Source organism: Cordyceps fumosorosea (genome assembly GCF_001636725.1).
Source record: "Cordyceps fumosorosea ARSEF 2679 chromosome Unknown scaffold_12, whole genome shotgun sequence".
Taxonomy (NCBI): Eukaryota; Fungi; Ascomycota; class Sordariomycetes; order Hypocreales; family Cordycipitaceae; genus Cordyceps; species Cordyceps fumosorosea.
This window is the reverse complement of record NW_017387312.1, coordinates 187,707-207,003: the sequence shown is the minus strand read 5'-3', so window position 1 is coordinate 207,003 and position 19,297 is coordinate 187,707. Positions and strand designations below refer to the sequence as shown.

At 55.2% G+C, this 19,297-nt stretch overlaps 5 protein-coding genes across 5 annotated transcripts; 3 read left to right on the top strand and 2 right to left on the bottom strand.

Annotated features, from left to right (window-relative positions):
• Window positions 1–315: 315 nt before the first annotated feature.
• ISF_05159 (sulfate permease) lies at window positions 316–2,473 on the bottom strand (the record flags this gene model as incomplete). The annotated part of the gene is made up of 2 exons (XM_018848764.1): window positions 316–1,119; window positions 1,172–2,473. The coding sequence occupies 2 exons, from the start codon at window positions 2,471–2,473 to the stop codon at window positions 316–318; spliced, it is 2,106 nt and encodes a 701-aa protein (XP_018703900.1).
• A 4,562-nt stretch (window positions 2,474–7,035) lies between these two features.
• On the bottom strand, window positions 7,036–8,546 carry ISF_05158 (oxalate decarboxylase oxdC; the record flags this gene model as incomplete). The annotated part of the gene is made up of 3 exons (XM_018848763.1): window positions 7,036–7,736; window positions 7,799–8,138; window positions 8,193–8,546. The coding sequence occupies 3 exons, from the start codon at window positions 8,544–8,546 to the stop codon at window positions 7,036–7,038; spliced, it is 1,395 nt and encodes a 464-aa protein (XP_018703899.1).
• A 1,669-nt stretch (window positions 8,547–10,215) lies between these two features.
• ISF_05157 (DUF1275 domain protein) lies at window positions 10,216–11,151 on the top strand (the record flags this gene model as incomplete). Its single annotated transcript, XM_018848762.1, has 2 exons — window positions 10,216–10,471; window positions 10,559–11,151. 2 exons carry the CDS (start codon window positions 10,216–10,218, stop codon window positions 11,149–11,151), a joined length of 849 nt encoding a protein of 282 aa, XP_018703898.1.
• A 756-nt stretch (window positions 11,152–11,907) lies between these two features.
• On the top strand, window positions 11,908–13,751 carry ISF_05156 (Major facilitator superfamily domain, general substrate transporter; the record flags this gene model as incomplete). Its single annotated transcript, XM_018848761.1, has 5 exons — window positions 11,908–11,979; window positions 12,114–12,595; window positions 12,679–12,718; window positions 12,795–13,209; window positions 13,279–13,751. 5 exons carry the CDS (start codon window positions 11,908–11,910, stop codon window positions 13,749–13,751), a joined length of 1,482 nt encoding a protein of 493 aa, XP_018703897.1.
• Window positions 13,752–14,254: 503 nt separating this feature from the next.
• ISF_05155 (glutamine-dependent NAD synthetase) lies at window positions 14,255–17,415 on the top strand (the record flags this gene model as incomplete). The annotated part of the gene is made up of 17 exons (XM_018848760.1): window positions 14,255–14,314; window positions 14,372–14,443; window positions 14,500–14,713; window positions 14,787–14,804; window positions 14,865–15,053; window positions 15,106–15,252; window positions 15,317–15,627; window positions 15,679–15,731; window positions 15,790–15,830; window positions 15,902–16,278; window positions 16,331–16,421; window positions 16,474–16,921; window positions 16,989–17,029; window positions 17,081–17,114; window positions 17,170–17,201; window positions 17,260–17,277; window positions 17,333–17,415. The coding sequence occupies 17 exons, from the start codon at window positions 14,255–14,257 to the stop codon at window positions 17,413–17,415; spliced, it is 2,229 nt and encodes a 742-aa protein (XP_018703896.1).
• Between the last annotated feature and the right edge of the window lie 1,882 nt (window positions 17,416–19,297).

The window sequence follows — 19,297 nt, the reverse complement described above, 5'->3', positions numbered from 1 at the left end:
TGAAAGAGGCAGCTAACAGAACAAACAATTGTTGCCTGCCAAGGGGTCCAGTTGCCTATATTGGCAACTTGCTCTGAATGCCCAAATTGCCAAGGAATGCCAGCTAAGACGGACAGGCAGCCTTGTTGATACAAGCACACCCCAAGTGTGACGCAGGAATTTATTCAATCTCGAAGCGTTAAAAGATGAAATGCATATCGAATCTGCCACAAGTCATAATGAAACCACATTGTAGGTGCGTGGCCCATGCAGCCACAGCTGGCCTTTGGGACCCTGATTGCATCCACCAGCCTGGTGAAGCCCCCAGAAGCCCACTCACACGTCCAGAGCCTTTTCCGAGACATTGTCGGATTTCTCGTCGCCGTCGTGATGGAACAAGGCGGCCTCCAGCGAGTTGTAGATGGTGTCCGCCTCGCCCGTCCTCTGCTCTCCCTGTCGGGAAAACTCCCACTCGGACCGTCTGAACCGCTCGTAGACCTCGTCGACCATGTTGACGAACCTAAACTGCAGATCCGCGCCAATGTAGCGTCTGAGCTCCATCTTCAGCTCAATCAGCGAGAGCAGTCCCGTGACGTCCAGGAACCCGACCATGGTGAAGTCGAGCACGACGTGGCGCAGCGGTACAAGGTCGCACTTGAGCGGGACGACGTTGGTCCTGCGCCGGATCTTGTCGATGCGCTTGGCGCTGGCCACGTTCCAGGACCCTTCCGCGGAGAGGATGTCGCGCGCAGCAGAGCTGGCCGGCTCAAACTGGACCTTGACGGCCTCGACGATGGCGTTCTTGACGCGCTCCGCGTTGGGGAACAGCAAGTCTTCCGTGAACCGGACCAGGTAGGCCTCGGCCGGGACGTCGATGCCGTCGACCAGGCGATGGTGCTTGGGCGGAGACCAGTGAACAGTCTCGGTGTCTCTGTGAGATAGTCCAACCCACTTGGGGAAGGCGAGGCGAATCAGAGTGTAGACGATGCTGAAGGCGACGGCGACGGCAAGACCAATCTCCGTAGTGGTGAACAGGGTAACCCAGAATCCAAGCATCGATGCGATAAAGTCCATGGACGACATTCTCCAATAGCGGTAAAATAGTCGAGGGGAAGAAACAAGGTGGGCAACGGCCATGATCTAGGTTACATTAGCAACGCACTCACTCCAGACCGAATAGATGAGGACGTACAATGATAGCGGAAAGCGTGGCCTTGGGAATCCAGTACAGGGCGGGCGCAAGTTCATAGAGCGTGAGGATGATGAACCCTGCGGTGAAGAGAAAGTTGACCGGGCTCTTGACACCGCACTCTGAGTTGACCGCGGTCCGCGACATGGCACCTCCACAGGTCTGGGCACCGAAGAAGCTGTTGGCAATGTTGGAAGTCCCCAGGAAAACCAGCTCCTGGCTCTTGTCGATGCTGTAGTTGTTGCGCAGCCCAAAGGCCTTTGCCACGCCGAGATGCTCCACCGCCATGGCAATGAGCGGCGCGATCGACCGCGACGCCATCTTTTGGACCAGCGACCCGTCATGGGCCTGGGGCGGCAGCAGGCCCTTTGTGTTGACCTGAGTGACACTCCACGCGTACTCCTTGACCTTGCGGTCCTTGTTCACCAGGAATGATATGATGGTGTAGACGACGAGCACCACCACGGCGCGGCTGGTGCTCAGGAACTTGAGCCACCTGTTCTTGCCGCTCCAGGCCCTACCCACCCACTGCAGCGCGTACAGCATCGCGATGCCGGTGAGGCCGACGCACAGGGTGAGGGGCTTGATCTTGTCGAGGTGGCCGAGCACGTCGCGCAGGATGGTGACGGTGCCGGAGCCGGTGGTGATGCCGATGAGGGAGCCGACTTGGCCGAGGCCGATGACAAAGGCTACAGCGGAGATCCAGCCGGTCAGGACCGGGCCGGACACGAAGTCGAGCAGGAAGCCGAGCTTCAGCAGGCCGATGGCCAGCGCGTAGACGCCGACGAGAAAGGCCATGGCGGAGGCAATGTTGGCCGGGTCGTAGCCCTGCTTGGAGAGGTCGGCGACGGCCTCGGCGGTGAAGAGGCCCAGAATCGACGTAGGGCCGGACGATACTTCTGTTATCTTGTTACTATGACTATTCGGGCTTTCTCTCCAGCCGAATCCGTTCTTGTTGGGATTACTCTTACCCTTTGAGGTGCCGAGAAAGAAGTAGAGAGCCGATGGCAGCCAACTAGAGTACAGTCCATGCTCGACGGGGATGTTGGCAATCTTGGCATACGCGAGTCCCTGAGGAATGAGCATGACCCCAATGGTGATGCCACCAATGATGTCGTTCAGGATCCATTTGAAGTTGTAATTCGGGAGCCATTGGGCGGCGGGAAGCTTTTCAGCGAGATACTCCGCCGTGGCCGAGGGAAGCCGGCGGCGTATCGGGTCAGCCCAGCTCTTGACCCTGTTTATGTTCGGGTCGGTCCAGAAGGACTCGCTGATGTTGTTGCGGAGCTTTGAGATGTACTTCATCGTTCGAGGTCCACTCGAATCTTGATATGGGAAAGGATGTTTAAAAGGGTCAAGGTGCAGATGGAGACGAGTGTGTTGGTAGAGGCGACTTTAATCACGGAACAGGTACATCACGGGTCACAAAGAGTAAACCATCGACGGATGCTGGCCACTTTATACAAGGAGAAGTCCTAACGGTACGAGCGAGATAGAGAGAGCCAGAGAGTGTGAGGGGAAGTAGTAGCCCGTCATAGAGACGGGCTTGAGTCGGGGGGGGGGGGGGGGGGGGGGGCGACGGCATAGCAGCACACGTTTGAGGCCAACGGAAATCGACGAGTCCCAAAGGAAGGGCTTGTAGATATTTTTGGCCACGCGCACCCCATCAACACCAAACGGGAGGCAGGCATGATGCGCGCTGCTGAGCGAGGATTCAGGGACGGGACACACTCTCGCTCCTTTCTTCACACACCACCTTCACTCGGCTCTACTTCTCGGCTGGGACGAGGGTGCAGGGCGATGAATCAATGCGGCAGGCGCGGCGAAGGTAGTGTAAGTCAGGGAGAGAGAGACAGGTTCCTGAGCGCCGAATCACGGGCGGTTCCCCAAGTACAATAGACCAAGCGAAGTACCTACTACTAGTTTATTGGAAAGAATCGGGAATTCGCAGTAACGCATCGTCTTCAACTCTCCGTACCAACTACTACAGGCTTTGCGGCGTCGACACACACACACTCATTCACGCCACCGCCACCAACAACATGGCGGGCGGGGGAAGCAGTCACCTGTCGCGGCTGTCCAATGATGTTGTAGCGCGTCATCAAGCCCATTCTTGTTTCCCTCTTTATTTTTAACTAGTCGATCATTTTGTAGACACCCCCAACCCAGATACCAGCACTTATTCCGAGCCCTGCTCTGTTCCCAGTAAATTAAGAAGGGGGAAACAATGGGAGTTTCTGGCTCCGTGGAGGCAAGCGACGACGATCATGCATCGACATGGACAAGGACATGGACATGGACATGGACATGGACATGGACATGGACATGCTCGGATCGTCTCGCCCTGCATCCGCCGCGGCATTGACGGCACCATGACCTTGCGGTGGTGAATCTGCGAGTGAGAGACTGAGAAGGAGAGATAAGCACGGCGGCAGTATAACCACCACTTGCGCTATAATGCTACATCGATTGTCTGGGCAGGGCACGTTGTGTGCCGTGTTAGCCGAGCTCTGCGGCCAGAGCGAGGTGAGTGAGGCACGCATACATAGCTGCACTGATTGAGTGAGAGTACTGGGTAGCTTTTTGCCCAGCAAGCAGCTAGCCGGGGGACTTTTTCCTCTTGTTTTCTGAGGGGTGCGGCAACTGTGACGCCCTTGCTGTCGGGAAGCAACAGGAAAGAATCAAAGGAGAAAAAAGTACGAGCCTTTTCTTATAAGTTAGTGCGAGAGCGAGCAGACGAGATGGCAAGGGCGGTCAATTACTGGTTACTGTACAAATACGAAGTAACTAAGTTAGAGACATATCTACATTGGAGACACGCCGAGACTTGTCCGGGGTCCCAATCAACTTGATCACGCCACGAAATAGAAAGGCCGTGGCCTTTGCGCCAAAAGCCTTTGGACAAGGGATATCAATCGCCGGAAACAAGGACTGTTTCTTCTCTCTTCACCACCGCGAGTGTGAGTGAGGCTAGGAGGGGCAAGGATGGCTGGCTGGCTGGGGATGGATGGCTTGATGGAACAAGCCACCAGAGCCTCGAAGCGCCCGCCTTGGCTCCTCCCCCGCATTTTGATCCTGGATAGTCGCCGAGAATCAGAAGAACCAAGGGAAGGGAAGCGAGCAGCGGAGCACGCCGTAGGTATCGAGACATCTCACCCCGTGCCATGCTGTGGTCAAAAGCCCCAGGATCAGCAACTTGTACGCTGAAGCAAAAAGTAAAAGTACCATCCGGGTACATCGAGAGTTTCAGGCAATAAATAGCTCTGCTACTCTACAAGCCTACTTCGACTACTATATAATAGAGTTAATTTCAGAAATTAACAATCTACTATAAAAAGAAGTAGACGAGTCATCTAGAGTTCCATTCGCTAGTTGTTGTACTGGAACCCTAACGATGGCTGCCAAGACGTTTGACTTGATCCATTTGCCAACTGGCATTGTTACTGTCATCCATCCTGTATTTTTTTCTTTCATTTCTATTGGTGCATGTACCCCCGTCATAGAAGTCAGTTCTCTACCACAGGGTACCGAGCAGGGGGTGCCTGGATGGACAAATGGTGATGTGTAGTAGTGGCGCCTAGCCACGCCGCACTCCAGCTCCGCCCTTGTCTAAGGAAAGCCGCCTCTACCGGGCTGCTTTTCTATATCCCGACGATCCCTGCAGATAGGAGGGGGCATAACCCAGGCTAATGCGAGCGGGCTGTGTCCAGAGGACCAGAGAAAGGTTTGTTTGCGTAGGCAGATACATGCCCTCCTAACTACCTAGCCCTGTCTCTCAGGAATGATACTCTGTGATGCCGCGACGCAGAGTTACATATCATTGGCGCCACAATCAGGTTAACCTGCCTTGTCTTGCTTTATTTTTATCTTCCGACACCGGCCCTGGTCAGTGTCTTATGTTGGCCATCGAGTGCCGATTCCGCATCATTCAACCCCCGTCTCATTTACAACCAAGTACGGCCCATTGGAGGCCAATTGGCTATTGGGCCGGGGATTTGGAATGGCGAAAAGACGGTCAGATGAGAGCGGCTTGTCCAATTGGCATCAGAGGGATGCATGCATGGCGCTGATGATAGATTGCCTCCCACATGAAGCCAACGTGTTGCCTGCCATCCCTGGCCGCGCAATACGCCATAGCAAATGCCAAGCACAAAAATTTCTCTGTCTGGCACTCTAGCACTGACCGTAGTATGAATTAACTAAGTTAGCAGTGCAATACCCGACAGGGCCTTTGAAGGTGCATGCATATCCGTAACCTGGGAGCAAGCATCCCCGCAGCCTACCAAGTTCCCTATGCCCTTGTCGCCAGCGATTTGGATTTCCGCACTAAAAGCTTCAAGGCATTGCGGCATTGCGGCATTGCGGCATTGGCATTGAAGCATGAAATCGAGATGGATTAGAGGAGGGTCTATCCAACTAAAAGATGGCCCTAGTTGCGGTTTGTAAAGCAAGCGAGCATAAACATCTCTGCGCACAGCCCCTCGGCGCCCCTGTACTGCCCTGCGATCCCTTGTGCCCACTGCAGCGTGCTCTAATACATAACTTAGTTGACAGTTATAGGTAGTTGTATCAAGACCACCCAAAGCCCGCGGATGCTGTGCGACCAACTTCGGCACGGACATTCCGCTACCATGCTTCAGTAGCAGCAGCGGCGGCATAGATTGCCAATGTATTGACGTGTCATGACGCGGGCAGTGGGCGGTGGGCAGTGACGCAGACACTCGGAGCCAGCCATCATCCTCCAGCCTTGTGTCTGTCTGTCTGTCTGTCTGTCTGTCTGTCTGTCTGTCTGTCTGTCTGTCTGTCTGTCTGTCTGTCTGTCTGTCTGTCTGTCTGTCTGTCTGTCTGTCTGTCTGTCTGTCTGTCTGTCTGTCTGTCTGTCTGTCTGTCTGTCTGTCTGTCTGTCTGTCTGTCTGTCTGTCTGTCTGTCTGTCTGTCTGTCTGTCTGTCTGTCTGTCTGTCTGTCTGTCTGTCTGTCTGTCTGTCTGTCTGTCTGTCTGTCTGTCTGTCTGTCTGTCTGTCTGTCTGTCTGTCTGTCTGTCTGTCTGTCTGTCTGTCTGTCTGTCTGTCTGTCTGTCTGTCTGTCTGTCTGTCTGTCTGTCTGTCTGTCTGTCTGTCTGTCTGTCTGTCTGTCTGTCTGTCTGTCTGTCTGTCTGTCTGTCTGTCTGTCTGTCTGTCTGTCTGTCTGTCTGTCTGTCTGTCTGTCTGTCTGTCTGTCTGTCTGTCTGTCTGTCTGTCTGTCTGTCTGTCTGTCTGTCTGTCTGTCTGTCTGTCTGTCTGTCTGTCTGTCTGTCTGTCTGTCTGTCTGTCTGTCTGTCTGTCTGTCTATCTGTCTGTCTGTCTATCTGTCTGTCTGTCTGTCTGTCTATCCGTCTATCTGTCTATCTGTCTGTCTGTCTATCTGTCTGTCTGTCTGTCTGTCTGGTGACTCCGTTACCAAAGGGCATCCATTTCCTCACCTCGCCAGAGAATAATCTACGAGCCATCCATCCACCTAGACCATCCATTCTCCCGCATGAAACGATGACCACGTTTCTATAAATGGCCCGCCAATGCAAAGATACGCCGGATACTACATACCCATACTGATACTACCTCTCCACAACGGACGGTCGATGGGCGGCGATAAGTCCTAGTAATGCTGCATTGCGCGGAGATCTAATTTACGATTGGTGGCTTGGCATGCATTGAGAGCTCCATGGTTTCGAAAACGGCAGGAGATGGGAATAATTAATACAGAAAAGAATGTATTTCGATGAAACACTAGTCGAAACATGACGGACGACATGTAGCTGCGACGAAAACCAACCAAACCAAGAAGCCAGCCTACCATGGCGAGAAACAACACAGCTCGCCTCCCCCCTCGCTCACAGCTCCTCGTCATCAACATCCTCGTGCTCGTCGTGAGACAGCTCCTTTGTCGGGTCCGTGATCTCATCCTTGCTCGGGTTCCGTACCGCCTCCCAAAACTTGGCCCCGGCCTCCGCATCGTCCGCGAACAAGTGGTCCAGCACCATCCTCTGCGGCGTCTCCCCCATCCACTGGAACAGCGAAAAGTCGCGGAACCGGTCCGCGCGGAAAATCTCCAGCATCTCCAGCGGCTCGTCGCCAATGTTCTCGACAAAGTGGCCCATGTTCTTGGGCACGATGCCCACGTCGCCGGCCACGTAGTTGAACGTGCGCGCGCTGCCCTCGGCCGCGAAGATGGTGACGCGCGCGCGGCCGCGGATGAAGTAGGACCACTCGTCGGCGACGGGGTGCCAGTGCATCTCGCGCAGCGCGCCGGGCTCGATGACGGCGTGCGCAGCGGACACGGTCGTCGAGATGGGGAAGTTGGTGCTGTCGACGACGCGCACGTGGCCGCCCGACGTCTCCTTGGCGGGCTGGTCGAGGAGCCGGTGGGTGAACTGGTACTTGGACGTCTTGACGTTGCGGCCGCGCGGGCGCTCGGCGTCGAGGGAGCCGGGCTGGGAGCCCTGGAAGATGTACTTTTCGCTCTTGGGGAGGTGGTCAAAGACTTCGGGGGCGAGGTGGAAGTTTTCGGCAATGACGCTCTTGGGGGTGTGGGCTGCGTGTGTGCTAGTCGTCAGTGCCAATGTTGTGTTTGCGTGTCGGCGAGGGAAAGCGTACCCAGCCAGTCGGTCAGGATAAAGGTAGACTCCTCCGAGAAGCTGCCGTCGTCAAAGATGAGCAGAAACTCGGTGCCGTTCTCGCCCAGCCCCTGCAGGGAGTGCGGGACGCCGCTGGGAAAGTACCACAGGTCGCCCTTGTTCAGGTCGTCGATGAAGTTGCCGCCCTCGTAGTCGAGCGCGGTGACGCGGACGCTGCCCTCGAGCACGTACGCCCACTCGGCCTCCTTGTGCCAGTGCAGCTCGCGGATGACGCCCTTGTCGAGGCGCATGTTGACGCCGGCCAGCTCGACGCTGGTGGGCAGTTCGCGGACGGTGGTCTGTCGCGTCCATCCGCCTTCCTATTGGACAATCAGCGAGTCGAGGCAAAACCTCCAAACAGTAAAATCACCCACCTCAATCCGCGTGTGCGAGTCGGTAAAGCTCCAGCGCATGTTGGCGACGTTGCCGTGGTCGGTGCTCGGCGGGCGCACCATGTCCGGGCTCTGCCGGGCGCGGTCGCGGTTGATGGGGCCGAGCACGCTGGCGCCGTCGCCGTTGCGCCAGGGCAGCGGGTCCAGCGAGTCCTGCTCCGGGTCGACGTAGCGGTCGAGAGAATCGCGGTGACCCGGCGTGTAGGGGCGGTGCCGGCCGGCGGCGAACTTGTCGGGCAGGGCGAGGCCGTTGAGGAAGCGCTGCTGCGGGCTGTCGCGGTGCGGCAGGGCGGCGGCCAGGCCGGCGAGGAGCAGCTGCGTGGTGGTGAGCTTCATTTGTGTAATCTATGTAGAAACAAGGAGAGAAGGGGTGTAAAATGAAGCCTTCGAGGCAAAGGGGAAGTAATTGACAAGCAAGCTCTTGCTTGTACGAGAGAGTGGTTGGTGTAAGTGGTGGTGGTGGTGGTGGTGATGGGGATTCTAGAGAGTCAGTCACAGATGAAGGAGATGCAAGGGAGAAAATGGCAAGTCTACGAGGTATGAAGCTTTTTATCTACAATCGGAAGGCGTGTCGGAGGTGACCTAGTTGCGAGGCATTTGAGCGGCAGGGTCGGCACCATCTGGGCTTGGTTGCGAGTTGCGTGCTTGTGCTTGACGTAGGTGAGAGGCATTAGAGGCGCAGGGCGGCACCGGGATTCACCGTGTTGGTGGTGGTGGTTGGGCAGTCTGTAGCGCCGGAGGACAGAAGAAGCTCCGGCGGGGAAGGGAGCTGGGGAAAATGGAACTCTGAAAAATAAAAATCAAGAAATTCGAAACTTTTTTTTTCTTTTCAGCCTCGCGCCCCAAAGCAAGGGAAATGCCGCGGCATGGATGGATCAATGCACTGGGGTGGTGGTGGGTGGTGGCGTCGGCGCTGTCGGTTGAGTTTTGGGAGTCGCATCATTGATCAGACCTAGGACGACTCAGACGTGGATGGATAAAGCGGCAGCAGCTTTTCCAACAGCCGCAAGGAGGTCTTGGCGATGGACAGGCATTGCATCCACTGAGAGACAGCGCAATATGAACCCACTGAGACGACTGCAACCCGCCCAAACGTCTTGCCGCTCTTATTACGTACAAACCGCTCTCGCATTGCTCAGAGGGCAAAAAAAAAAAAATCGAGAATAAACCAACTCTTCCAAGAAACCCCTGCATATAGATCTAGACTTTGAAACAGCTCTATAGACCACGTATACCATGCCGAGCCAAGTCCGGAACACACGCCCACAACCTGCCAGACCTTCCCTACACGCCCTATAACTATAGTGGGGTATAGCCCTGCATCCCGCTACCGCGACAGTGGATTCCCTTTTGGAGTCGGCTTCTTGTCGCTGCTTCTTGCTGCAGAGAGAGAAAGAGACATGAGGCTGCGACTTGCTTGCTGCTTGCTGTACGAGCACATCATTATACATGTCCGTCATTCATCCGCTCGATGAGAGAATTTCCCACATACTTTTCCTACACCGACCTTGATCTGCATTGTGTAGACAGCGCAATCTGCTTGCCTCTTATCCTCATCTCGCGGACAACAAACACAATCCAGTTACCCGCACCTCAGTTGTAAAGCCGCCAGTGACAGCCTCTCCCACCAACACCTTGACTTGCCTTGACTTTTAATACCCGTCCTTGCTCTCCCACACTCACACCACTTTCCACTGCCAAAATCGAACCATTTCCCGCAAAGACCCAGACCAACCCCATCATCACAGGGAAAATTCCCATTTTACCCAACATCGTCGCTAATACTCCCCTGCTTGCTACCAGCTTCCCACAGTTGGCCCAGCACCGGCTGCCGCCGCCACCACCATTTAGCCCCAAAGCTCGCTGCAACCTCACCCCGACGACTCCAAACCACAAACCTCTCCCACTCGCCAATTCTCATTTCTTCTCATCCCATCCCTCCCCATCCCATCCTCCCCATCTTCATCGTGTTGGACCTGTACGGATAGCCTGACCTTCGCACACAATGGCCGGCCTCTACGGTACTGCCAACGGGCACCACCCGGACCCGCGTCGCACCGGCCCCGATGCCGAGCGCCAGCCGCTCCTCGGCAAGCCATCATCGCCGCGCGCCTCCGGCCTCGCCGGCCTCCGTCGGACACTCAAATCCAACGTCACGCGGGACTGGGCCGACCTCATGCTGCTCTTCTGCTACGTCGTCACCGGCCTTCTCGACAGTGCCTCGACCCAAGTATGGGGGGCCTTTGTCTCCATGCAAACCGGTAAGCAAGGCCACATAACGTCACGATTTTTTCTTTCCTTTTCTTTCACAACCACCCTCTTGTCCCCCAACTGACAAACCTCCTCAGGAAACACCGTCTACGTCGCCCTCGGCATCGCCTCCCTCATCTACCCGCCCATCAGCCCGCGGCTCTACCGCTCCGGCGCGTCGCTGCTCTCCTTCTGCGTCGGCTCGCTGCTCTTCGCGCGCTTCCAGCGGTCCTTTGGCGCCACCCGCCGCTGGGTGCTGTGCGCCTCCTTCCTCGCGCAGACGGCGCTCGCCGCGCTCGCCGCCCTCGTGGTGACGCTGACGCCGCCGCCGGCCGGCGACGGGGACGCCGGCTGGACGGTGCTGCTGCCGGTCGTGCTCGTCTCCCTGCAGGCCAGCGGCCAGGCGGTGGCCAGCCGCGCGCTCCGCCACAACGCGCTCACCAGCGTCGTGCTCACCAGCATCTACTGCGACCTCTTCTCCGACCAGCGCCTGTTCAGTCGGGACAATGTGGAGAGGAACAGGCGCGCGGCGGCTCCGCTGCTGCTGCTGCTGGGCGCGGTGGCGGGGGGCGTATTTGCGCACTCGCCGGTGGGCATCGAGGGCGCCTTGTGGACGGCGGCGGCGCTGAAGCTCGTCATGGTGGGCATCTGGTCCGTCTGGCCGGAAGATGAGGCAGAGGATGAGGAGTAGGGGAGGCAGGCGCTGGAGGATGTACGTGTTTTATCTTAGACTCTGATAGAGCTGGGGAATCTCAAAGGCTTTGTTCTAAGTTGACGTGCTGCTTTCTTTACGGCGCGCATTAGGAATTCTGTTTCGTCACCGGAAAACCTTGGCAGATATAAGCTGTAGGTACTCCATATCCAGCACATTACCAGCTGTTCAACAAGTAGACGAGTCCAGGGCAGTTCAGTCACTATTGTATAGTTGGCATGTCAAGATACTCGAGCAAATGAAGATGTTTTTTTTTGAATTCAATGATTTTGTTTAATTGTGCCCATTTACCCGTCGGGCATAAACCGGAGCTCGATATGCTTATATTAGATTTGGCTTTCAGCCACTGGCCCGCATCACCACGTCCTCTATCCGCGACCAGCGCGTTCTAAAGCTGCCACTTTCATACCGCCAGACAACAAACCTGCGTAACCAACGTGTCGGAAGTCATTGGTAATCTACGTACTTCTCAGCACACTTTCAAACCCGCGGCTCAATTATCCAAGGCGCCCGCTACCCTACCTGTCAGCCGGGACTAGCAGCACCGTTCCCCGCATTCACCATCCTGGTCGGGCCGGACACCGGATATTAGCTTGCGCGGGTCCCCAACGGTTCATTAATTTCTGGAGAGGGAGGGGAGGGGAGGGACGAAAAAAAATCTACTCTTTTCCTCACCGCACATTTCGTCCTCCCCTCTGCGGAACGACAAGAAAACGACGCTGCCAACCAGACGCCATGTCGTCCAAGATCGAGGACGCTGTTGTGTCGCCGCCGGCGGACGACGTCGAAAAGGTCAACGCGAACGAGGTACGTGATGCTGATGCTCGGAGATAGGTAGCAGAGGAGCCCCGAAGAAGAATAGATGCCCAACCCGGCGCCCTCTCTACCTGTCTAGAACCCCAAAATGCCCTGCAAAGCTTGCTAACCCCCCAACCAACCAGGACGCCCGCGATGACACCTCCGGCTCCGACTCGGACGCGCCGCCCAGCGCCGAGGAGCGCCGGCTCGTGCGGCGGCAGGACGCGCGCATCGTGCCGCTCTGCGCCGGCATCTACTTCCTGTGCTTCCTCGACCGCGCCAACATCGGCAACGCCAAGGTGCTCAACTCGTCCACGCGCGACGACATGCAGCACTCGGCGGGCATGTCCGACTACCAGTTCGTCATCGCCCTCATGGTCTTCCTTGTCGCCTACGCCGTCTTCGAGGTGCCCAGCAACATCCTGCTCAAGAAGCTGCGGCCCAGCCGCTGGCTCGCCTTCCTCATGTTCTGCTGGGGCGCCATGACCATGTGCCTGGGCGCGGCGCGCAGCTTCGGAAGCGTCACAGCGGTGCGCTTCCTGCTCGGCATGTTCGAGGCTGGCCTGTTCCCGGGCCTGATTTACTACTTGACGTTTTGGTACCGGCATAATGAGCGAAGTGTGAGGTGAGTAGTGGAAGTTACGGAAGAGGAAATCCCTTGGAGGCAGGGAAGACGGTGGCGAGGACAGCTGCTGACAATGCTGGCAGGGTTGCGTTCATTCTCGCCTCAGCCACGCTGGCGGGTGCTGTAAGTCACAAACTACTACATTCAATCGCTAGAAAACACAGGTGAGCGATATTTTTTTCTAATCATATGGGAGCAGTTTGGCGGCGCCATCGCCTACGGCATCGGCCACATGAACCAGGCGGCCGGCATCGCCGGCTGGCGCTGGCTCTTCATCATCGAGGGCATCCCCTCGGTGCTCTCCTCCTTCCTGGTGCTCTTCTTCCTGCCCGACTACCCAGAGACGGCCGGCTGGCTGACCGACGCCGAGCGCGTGCTGGCCGTCGGCCGGCTGCGGCTCGAGGGCAGCAAGGGCCACGACCGGAGCATGACCTGGCAGGACGCCAAGGCGACCCTGACCGACTGGCGCCTGTACGCGCACTACGCCATCTACTTCGCCATCAGCCCGCCCTTTGCGAGTCTCAGCCTGTTCACGCCGTCCATCACCCTCGGGTTGGGGTACCGTGACCTAACGGCGCAGCTGATGACCGTGCCGCCGTGGGTCGTCGCATACGGTAAGTGACTTACGGAGGAGAACATCCGTTGTGTGCTTTGCAAGCTCTGACTTTTTGATTTTTATATAGTCTGTCAGATCCTGGTTGCGCTGTCGGCGGACCGGTTCAACGCGCGCGGGTACCACGCCGCGGGCGCCGCGCTCGTCGGGGCCGTCGGCTTCATCGTGTCGGCGGCGCTGCCGCCGGACGCGTACAAGGCGCGCTACGGCGGGCTGATCATGGCGACGGCGGGCGCGTTCGCGTGCATCCCGCCGCTGCTCGGCTGGCTGACCTCCAACGTCGTGAGCACGGCGGCCGTCGGGCTTGCGATCGCGCTCAACGTCAGCATCGGCGGCGGGCTGGGCCAGATCCCCGGCGTGTGGATCTACAAGGCGAGCGAGAAGGAAAAGGGATACCCGACCGGCCACTGGACAAACGCGGGCTTCCTGCTCTTCGTCACGGCCGTGTCGCTGGGGCTGCGCGTCTTCTACGCGCGCAAGAACGCGCAGATCGCGGCCGAGGCGCAGCGGCGCGGCGTGCAGGCGCGGCTCTACAAGCTGTGAGGGGTTGTCGAAGGCGTCTCGGGCACGCATGGATGGCTGGTGTCATGATGTGAACGACGTTAAATGACGAGACTTGGGTGCATGCAAGGACGGCAAGCCGTCAAGCATTGTACATAGCTCATGTAGTACTGTAGCTTACCTTGGGGGAAGAACGTAGCTTGTGATTAATGATACTCCAAATTCGATAAACACCGTATGAAATCACGTATACCTAGATGTATTGATGAATTTCACCATCTACACATCAACTATTTTATTTCATCTCATTTTATTGTGTAAACGGTGTTGATTGAACCGGTTCAAAGTTTGTCTCCAAAAGCAACCCAAAATGTGGCCTGGCGCTGGAAGTGGGGAGCGCTGAGTTTCAACAACCATTACATTACCGAAACTCCTCCGAGCTCGCTCCGCCCAACTTCATCACAACCTCAGCTTGATCAACAGCCTCCCTCTACCCTTAAGCTCCTTGCATCAAGCAGAATCGCTGAGTTTTACATTTTACAATCATGGGCCGGCTCGTGACCGTTGCTGCCTCTTCGCTCAGGCAATGGGCCCTGGATTTCGAGGTACCGTTTGATCCGCCTGATGAGTCAATTGAGCCAAATACAACTGACACCTGTTAGGGTAATACGGACAGGATCATCCAGTCCATTCACCAGGCCAAAGCTGCTGGTGCTAGACTTCGCGTTGGGCCAGTATGAACCGTGCCTTTCCCATTCGTGTGAAATGACTCTGCTCACCATCGGTACAGGAATTAGAGATATCAGGCTATTCTTGCAATGACCATTTTCTCGAGCCAGACCTGTATCTACATTCTATGGAGATGCTGGCTCGGATTCTGGAAGATGAGACGTGTCACGGTATCCTCCTCGACATTGGTCTCCCCGTCACCCACCGCAGCGTCAACTACAATTGCAGAGTCATCTGCCTTGATGGCAAAATTCTCTTTATCCGCCCAAAGATGCGTGAGTATATTACCTTGACCCTTCTTATACTCAGCCTCGGTCACGAAAACTTGCAATGCTAACCTTATCGCAGATTTGGCCAATGACGGCAGTAAGCATTTAGTGTTGGTCGGCAGACTACATAACTAGTCAGTCTAACCCAAGGTCATAGATTACCGAGAAATGCGATACTTTACTCCCTGGGTTCAACCGACATACTGGGAGGAGTTTCACCTCCCCAAGGCTTTACAAAAGCTGCAAGGAAGCACCCATGTGCCCTTTGGTGATTGCGTCATCAGCACACCCGACAGCTGCTTCGGAGCCGAAACCTGCGAGGAGATGTGGACGCCAAACGCGCCTCGTGCGTGCCATCTTGTCAACTATCCCCGAATAAACGCTAACAAGCGACCTAGATATTCCGATGACTTTGGATGGCGTCGAGATCATCACCAATAGCTCCGCCAGCCACTTCAGCTTGCAGAAATTAGACACTAGATTGAAGCTCATCGGTGAAGCTACTCGCAAGTGTGGAGGTGTCTACATCTACTCCAATGCCTCAGGTTCGTTCGGTATCCTACTACAGGACACTGTCTACTTCTCGTCTCTGACAAATTCTATCTATAGGCGGTGATGGCGACAGGCTGTATTTTGATGGGTCGGCCATGATCCTCTGCAATGGCCAGGTCCTTGCGCAAAGTCCTCAGTTCTCGCTGAATGACGTCGACGTCGTTACTGCAACCGTTGATCTGGAAGAAGTCCGTGCCTATCGCTCAAGTATTTCTCGGGCGTTGCAAGCCGCACATAATACTCTAAAATACAAGAGGATACAGACATTGTTTGAGCTTAGCCCCGATGAGGATGATTTGTATCCTCAACGCCGACCAACCCCGCCCCGGGAACCGAAATTCTTCTCCGCCGACGAGGAAATCGCACTTGTACAGTACCAATCTGACTATACTCTCAAATGACTACTAATCTAGACACAGTGCACTGGCTGTTACCTTTGGGATTACTTGACAAGAAGTAAATCAGGGGGCTAGTAAGTCTTGCCATCTCATGGATATGTCTGTCTTTGTTCGCTGACTGACCATTTATAGTCTCGTGCCACTGTCTGGGGGCTTAGACTCCTGCGCAACGGGTAAGCGAAACTCAGCGGCGACCGATTGTGTAAACTTTAGCATCAAATGATATGCTGACACTTGCTATCAGCTATTTCTGTTTTCTCAATGTGCCGACTCGTTATGTCTGCCCTCAAGGACGAAAACAAGCCGGTAATTGCCACCGTCCAACGGATTTTCGGTCAGGATGAGCTTCCCCGAACTGCCCAAGAATTGTGTCGTCGCGTTCTGCATACCGTGTACATGGGAATGTCGAAGCAGAGCTCCCGCGAGACGCGCACGCGTGCGAAAGAATTATCCGAGGCCATTGGAAGCTACCATATCGATCTTGATATCGACACTGTGTATCATGCACAGAAAAGTCTAGTCGAACAGTCTTTGGGATTTGACGCAAAGTTCAAAGTTGAAGGTGGCTCCGAAGCTGAAAATCTCATGCTTCAGAACATTCAGGCCCGCACCCGTATGGTGGTAAGGTACCACGGAAACCTTGACTGTGGACTTGACTGACATTTTATCACAGACTGCTTACGAATTCGCTCAAATTCTCCCAACAACCCGCAAGTTGACTGGCGGAGGTCTTCTGGTCCTGGGCAGCGCCAATGTTGGCGAGGGTGAGCATAACACTTTGCCGTAAGAAGCGCGACGCGACTGACCCTCTTCTAGCGCTCCGAGGTTACATGACAAAATATGATTGCTCCTCGGCAGATATCAATCCGATTGGCTCCATCGACAAGGCAGCTCTTCGAGGCCTCATCTCCTGGGCCCAGGTCAACTTTGGCATACCATGCCTGGAAGACTTCCTCACTGCCGCTCCCACGGCCGAGTTGGAGCCTGTGACGGAGGACTACGTGCAGTCAGACGAAGCAGACATGGGAATAACCTACGCTGAACTGACCATATTTGGTATGACTCCTTTTATGCTTACAGCGTGTGACGATCTTCTGACAGAACCAGGGCGCCTACGCAAGGAAAGGAAGATGGGGCCCTTGTCCATGTGGCAGCATCTCGTCCATGTCTGGGGCAAAGACCGAGTCAAGGAACCAAACGACGAGAACCCCTGCCTCGATCCAGCAGAGATTGCCGAAAAGGTCAAGTTCTTCTTTGTGAAATAGTATGTTGCCACTTTGAGCCGCCGATCGACAGTGCCTGCAGAAAAGCAGCTTGCTAACAGTGAGCAGTGCGATCACGCGACACAAGGCCACGACCCTCACGCCTGCTTGTACGTACACATGAAATTACTTTTTCTTGCTTTCGTATCTTGAGTTTCCAGCTAACTTGGTGTTTTTCCTCGATCTAGTGCACTGGTCCGTTCCCAGTTCCCCTCTCGCTCGTCGCTGCATGTAAACTGATCCTGTCTAGCAACGATTATTCACCTGATGACAACCGCTTTGGTGCGTTGAGATAATTCGCAATATGAAAATTAAGACGGAAAATGCTAACTTGTTGTAGATTTGAGACCATTCCTTTGTTAGTCAATCTAGCAGCAATACTGCGTCAACCTGCAACTAACACAAGTTTTTAGACCCCTCCTTCTGGCAGAGCTGGAGCTTCAAGCGGATAGACAAGGAGCTTGCGCGCATCGAGAAGGCGCGTCAGAAACAATAATCAACAGAAAGATGGATAGGTCGGTGACCTGATTAACTGAATGATAACTTTGGATACTTGGCTGAAGATATAATGGTTGATGGTTGGCCTACGAATATAGAAGCCGCTCCGGTTTGATAGAGCTGTATTAGACCAGTGGGAATAGCATTGTGACTGGAGCTGATGACGGCAGCTAATGTCAAGTATCACAACCCATTATTGATATTCATTATCTTGCACTTGCTTCACATTCACAGCTTGCTTGACGTTTCCGGTTTCTTACCCTGTATGTCCGGTGGTTGAGCTTGTCCGTCCAACGATAAGTAAGCTCTTGGTTCGACTTAGAATCCCTGCTGGCCCCACCACAATTAGGCCAGGTTTTTTGGCGGGGCGCGACCTATGACGTAGCTGGAAGCGTCATAAGAGAAGATCTGGACACTTGGTCTGGCTGTTGCCGGCAGCGGGCTGGGAAGGGTAGACTTATTAAAGACGCGGTAACTAGGCGTCCCTGGCTATAACTGGGTTTTTGGCAAGGCAGTGGAGTGGGTCGCCAAACCACGAGAGCACGCCGCAGGAGAATGTGAATAATATGATAGGATGCGCAAGCATGCAGACACAGATGCAAGAGAATCGTGGAACATGTTCTAGACTCTCGAAGAGCAGGGGAATACACTACTTAGCGAATACAATGCGCGCTACATTGCAGCGCGTAGCCTTGCGTGGTGATATCTGGCTGCGTGAGGGATATCGGGTTACTTGCCGAGGACTACCTCAACCGCAGGCATGAACTACAGCCACGCATGATGCCATGCATACTTACATATTTGGAGCACCTTGGAAAAAAACGGGACTTGAAAATAGCTTCCCAAAGGAAGCAGTTGCAGGTTCGGGGGAGCCAGCCGCAGATCTGCAGAGCATCAACGCCTGGCGTGTGTCTCTGCTAGGGCCACCCTGGCCACCGTGTGTTTCTCTGCCGTGTAATACTAAGTCGAGGTCTCGTCATTGTGTCCTGCTGCACACGCGGATGACTCGAAGCCTTCTCTGGGGCAACACTATCAACCTCATCATCCTGACCTCACGTTGATACCGCAACAGAACCTGACAGATAGTGGGCAAGTAGGCGTTGACCAAATTGGGAGGGTAATAAATGGTGACGTGATTGGGGGACTCAGCCCACTGAAGTCCACTAAAACTCCAGCGCGTTTTTGAGACTCTTCAGAGGCTCCTAGGGCGCAATAACGGTACTTCTGTCATTAAATTGACCTGTGGTTTAAGCGGCAACCCCCTGTAAACGCCTGCTGTCAGAATCAATCAGCCAAGGCTTTGGAGCTCCCCAGCTTGACGCTTGATAATCAAGACCAAGCCGCCCACCAAAGCAGGGAAAAACGTAGAAGCCCCCCTCCCCGTCTTTTTTCCCCTCTCCATAATCATCGTCTTTGGCCGTTTGAATCCTTTGCCGTTTGGCCATCTTACTTTGCTTCTTCTTCTTCCTTCTTGCCTAGAAACGTATGAATTCTACTGCTTCTTCACCTCCCTCTCATCGTCCTTGTCTCTCCCCCGTCTAGAACGAAACGAAACACACGCTGCCCGCTTCGACCCCTCCATCAATCAGCCCAGCCCAACCCGTCCCGTTTTGCTGTACGTCATCCCGTCGTCTTGTCTGTCTCCCAGGCTGCGCTGCGACAAAGGCGGCCCTCTTTCTCTCCTCCCCCAGCAACCCCGCCACAAATCCGTCCAGGTCCAGGCCCAGCCTCAAAAACGCGCAAAAACGTCTTCGACCAAACAATCTCGACTGAAAACATCTCCCGCCTTGCGTCCCGTCCGCTCTTTTGCTTTTGCGACGCGCCGAGTCGCCCCGTACCAAACACCCGACAAGCTCGGCAAAATCCCCAGAAAAGCATCT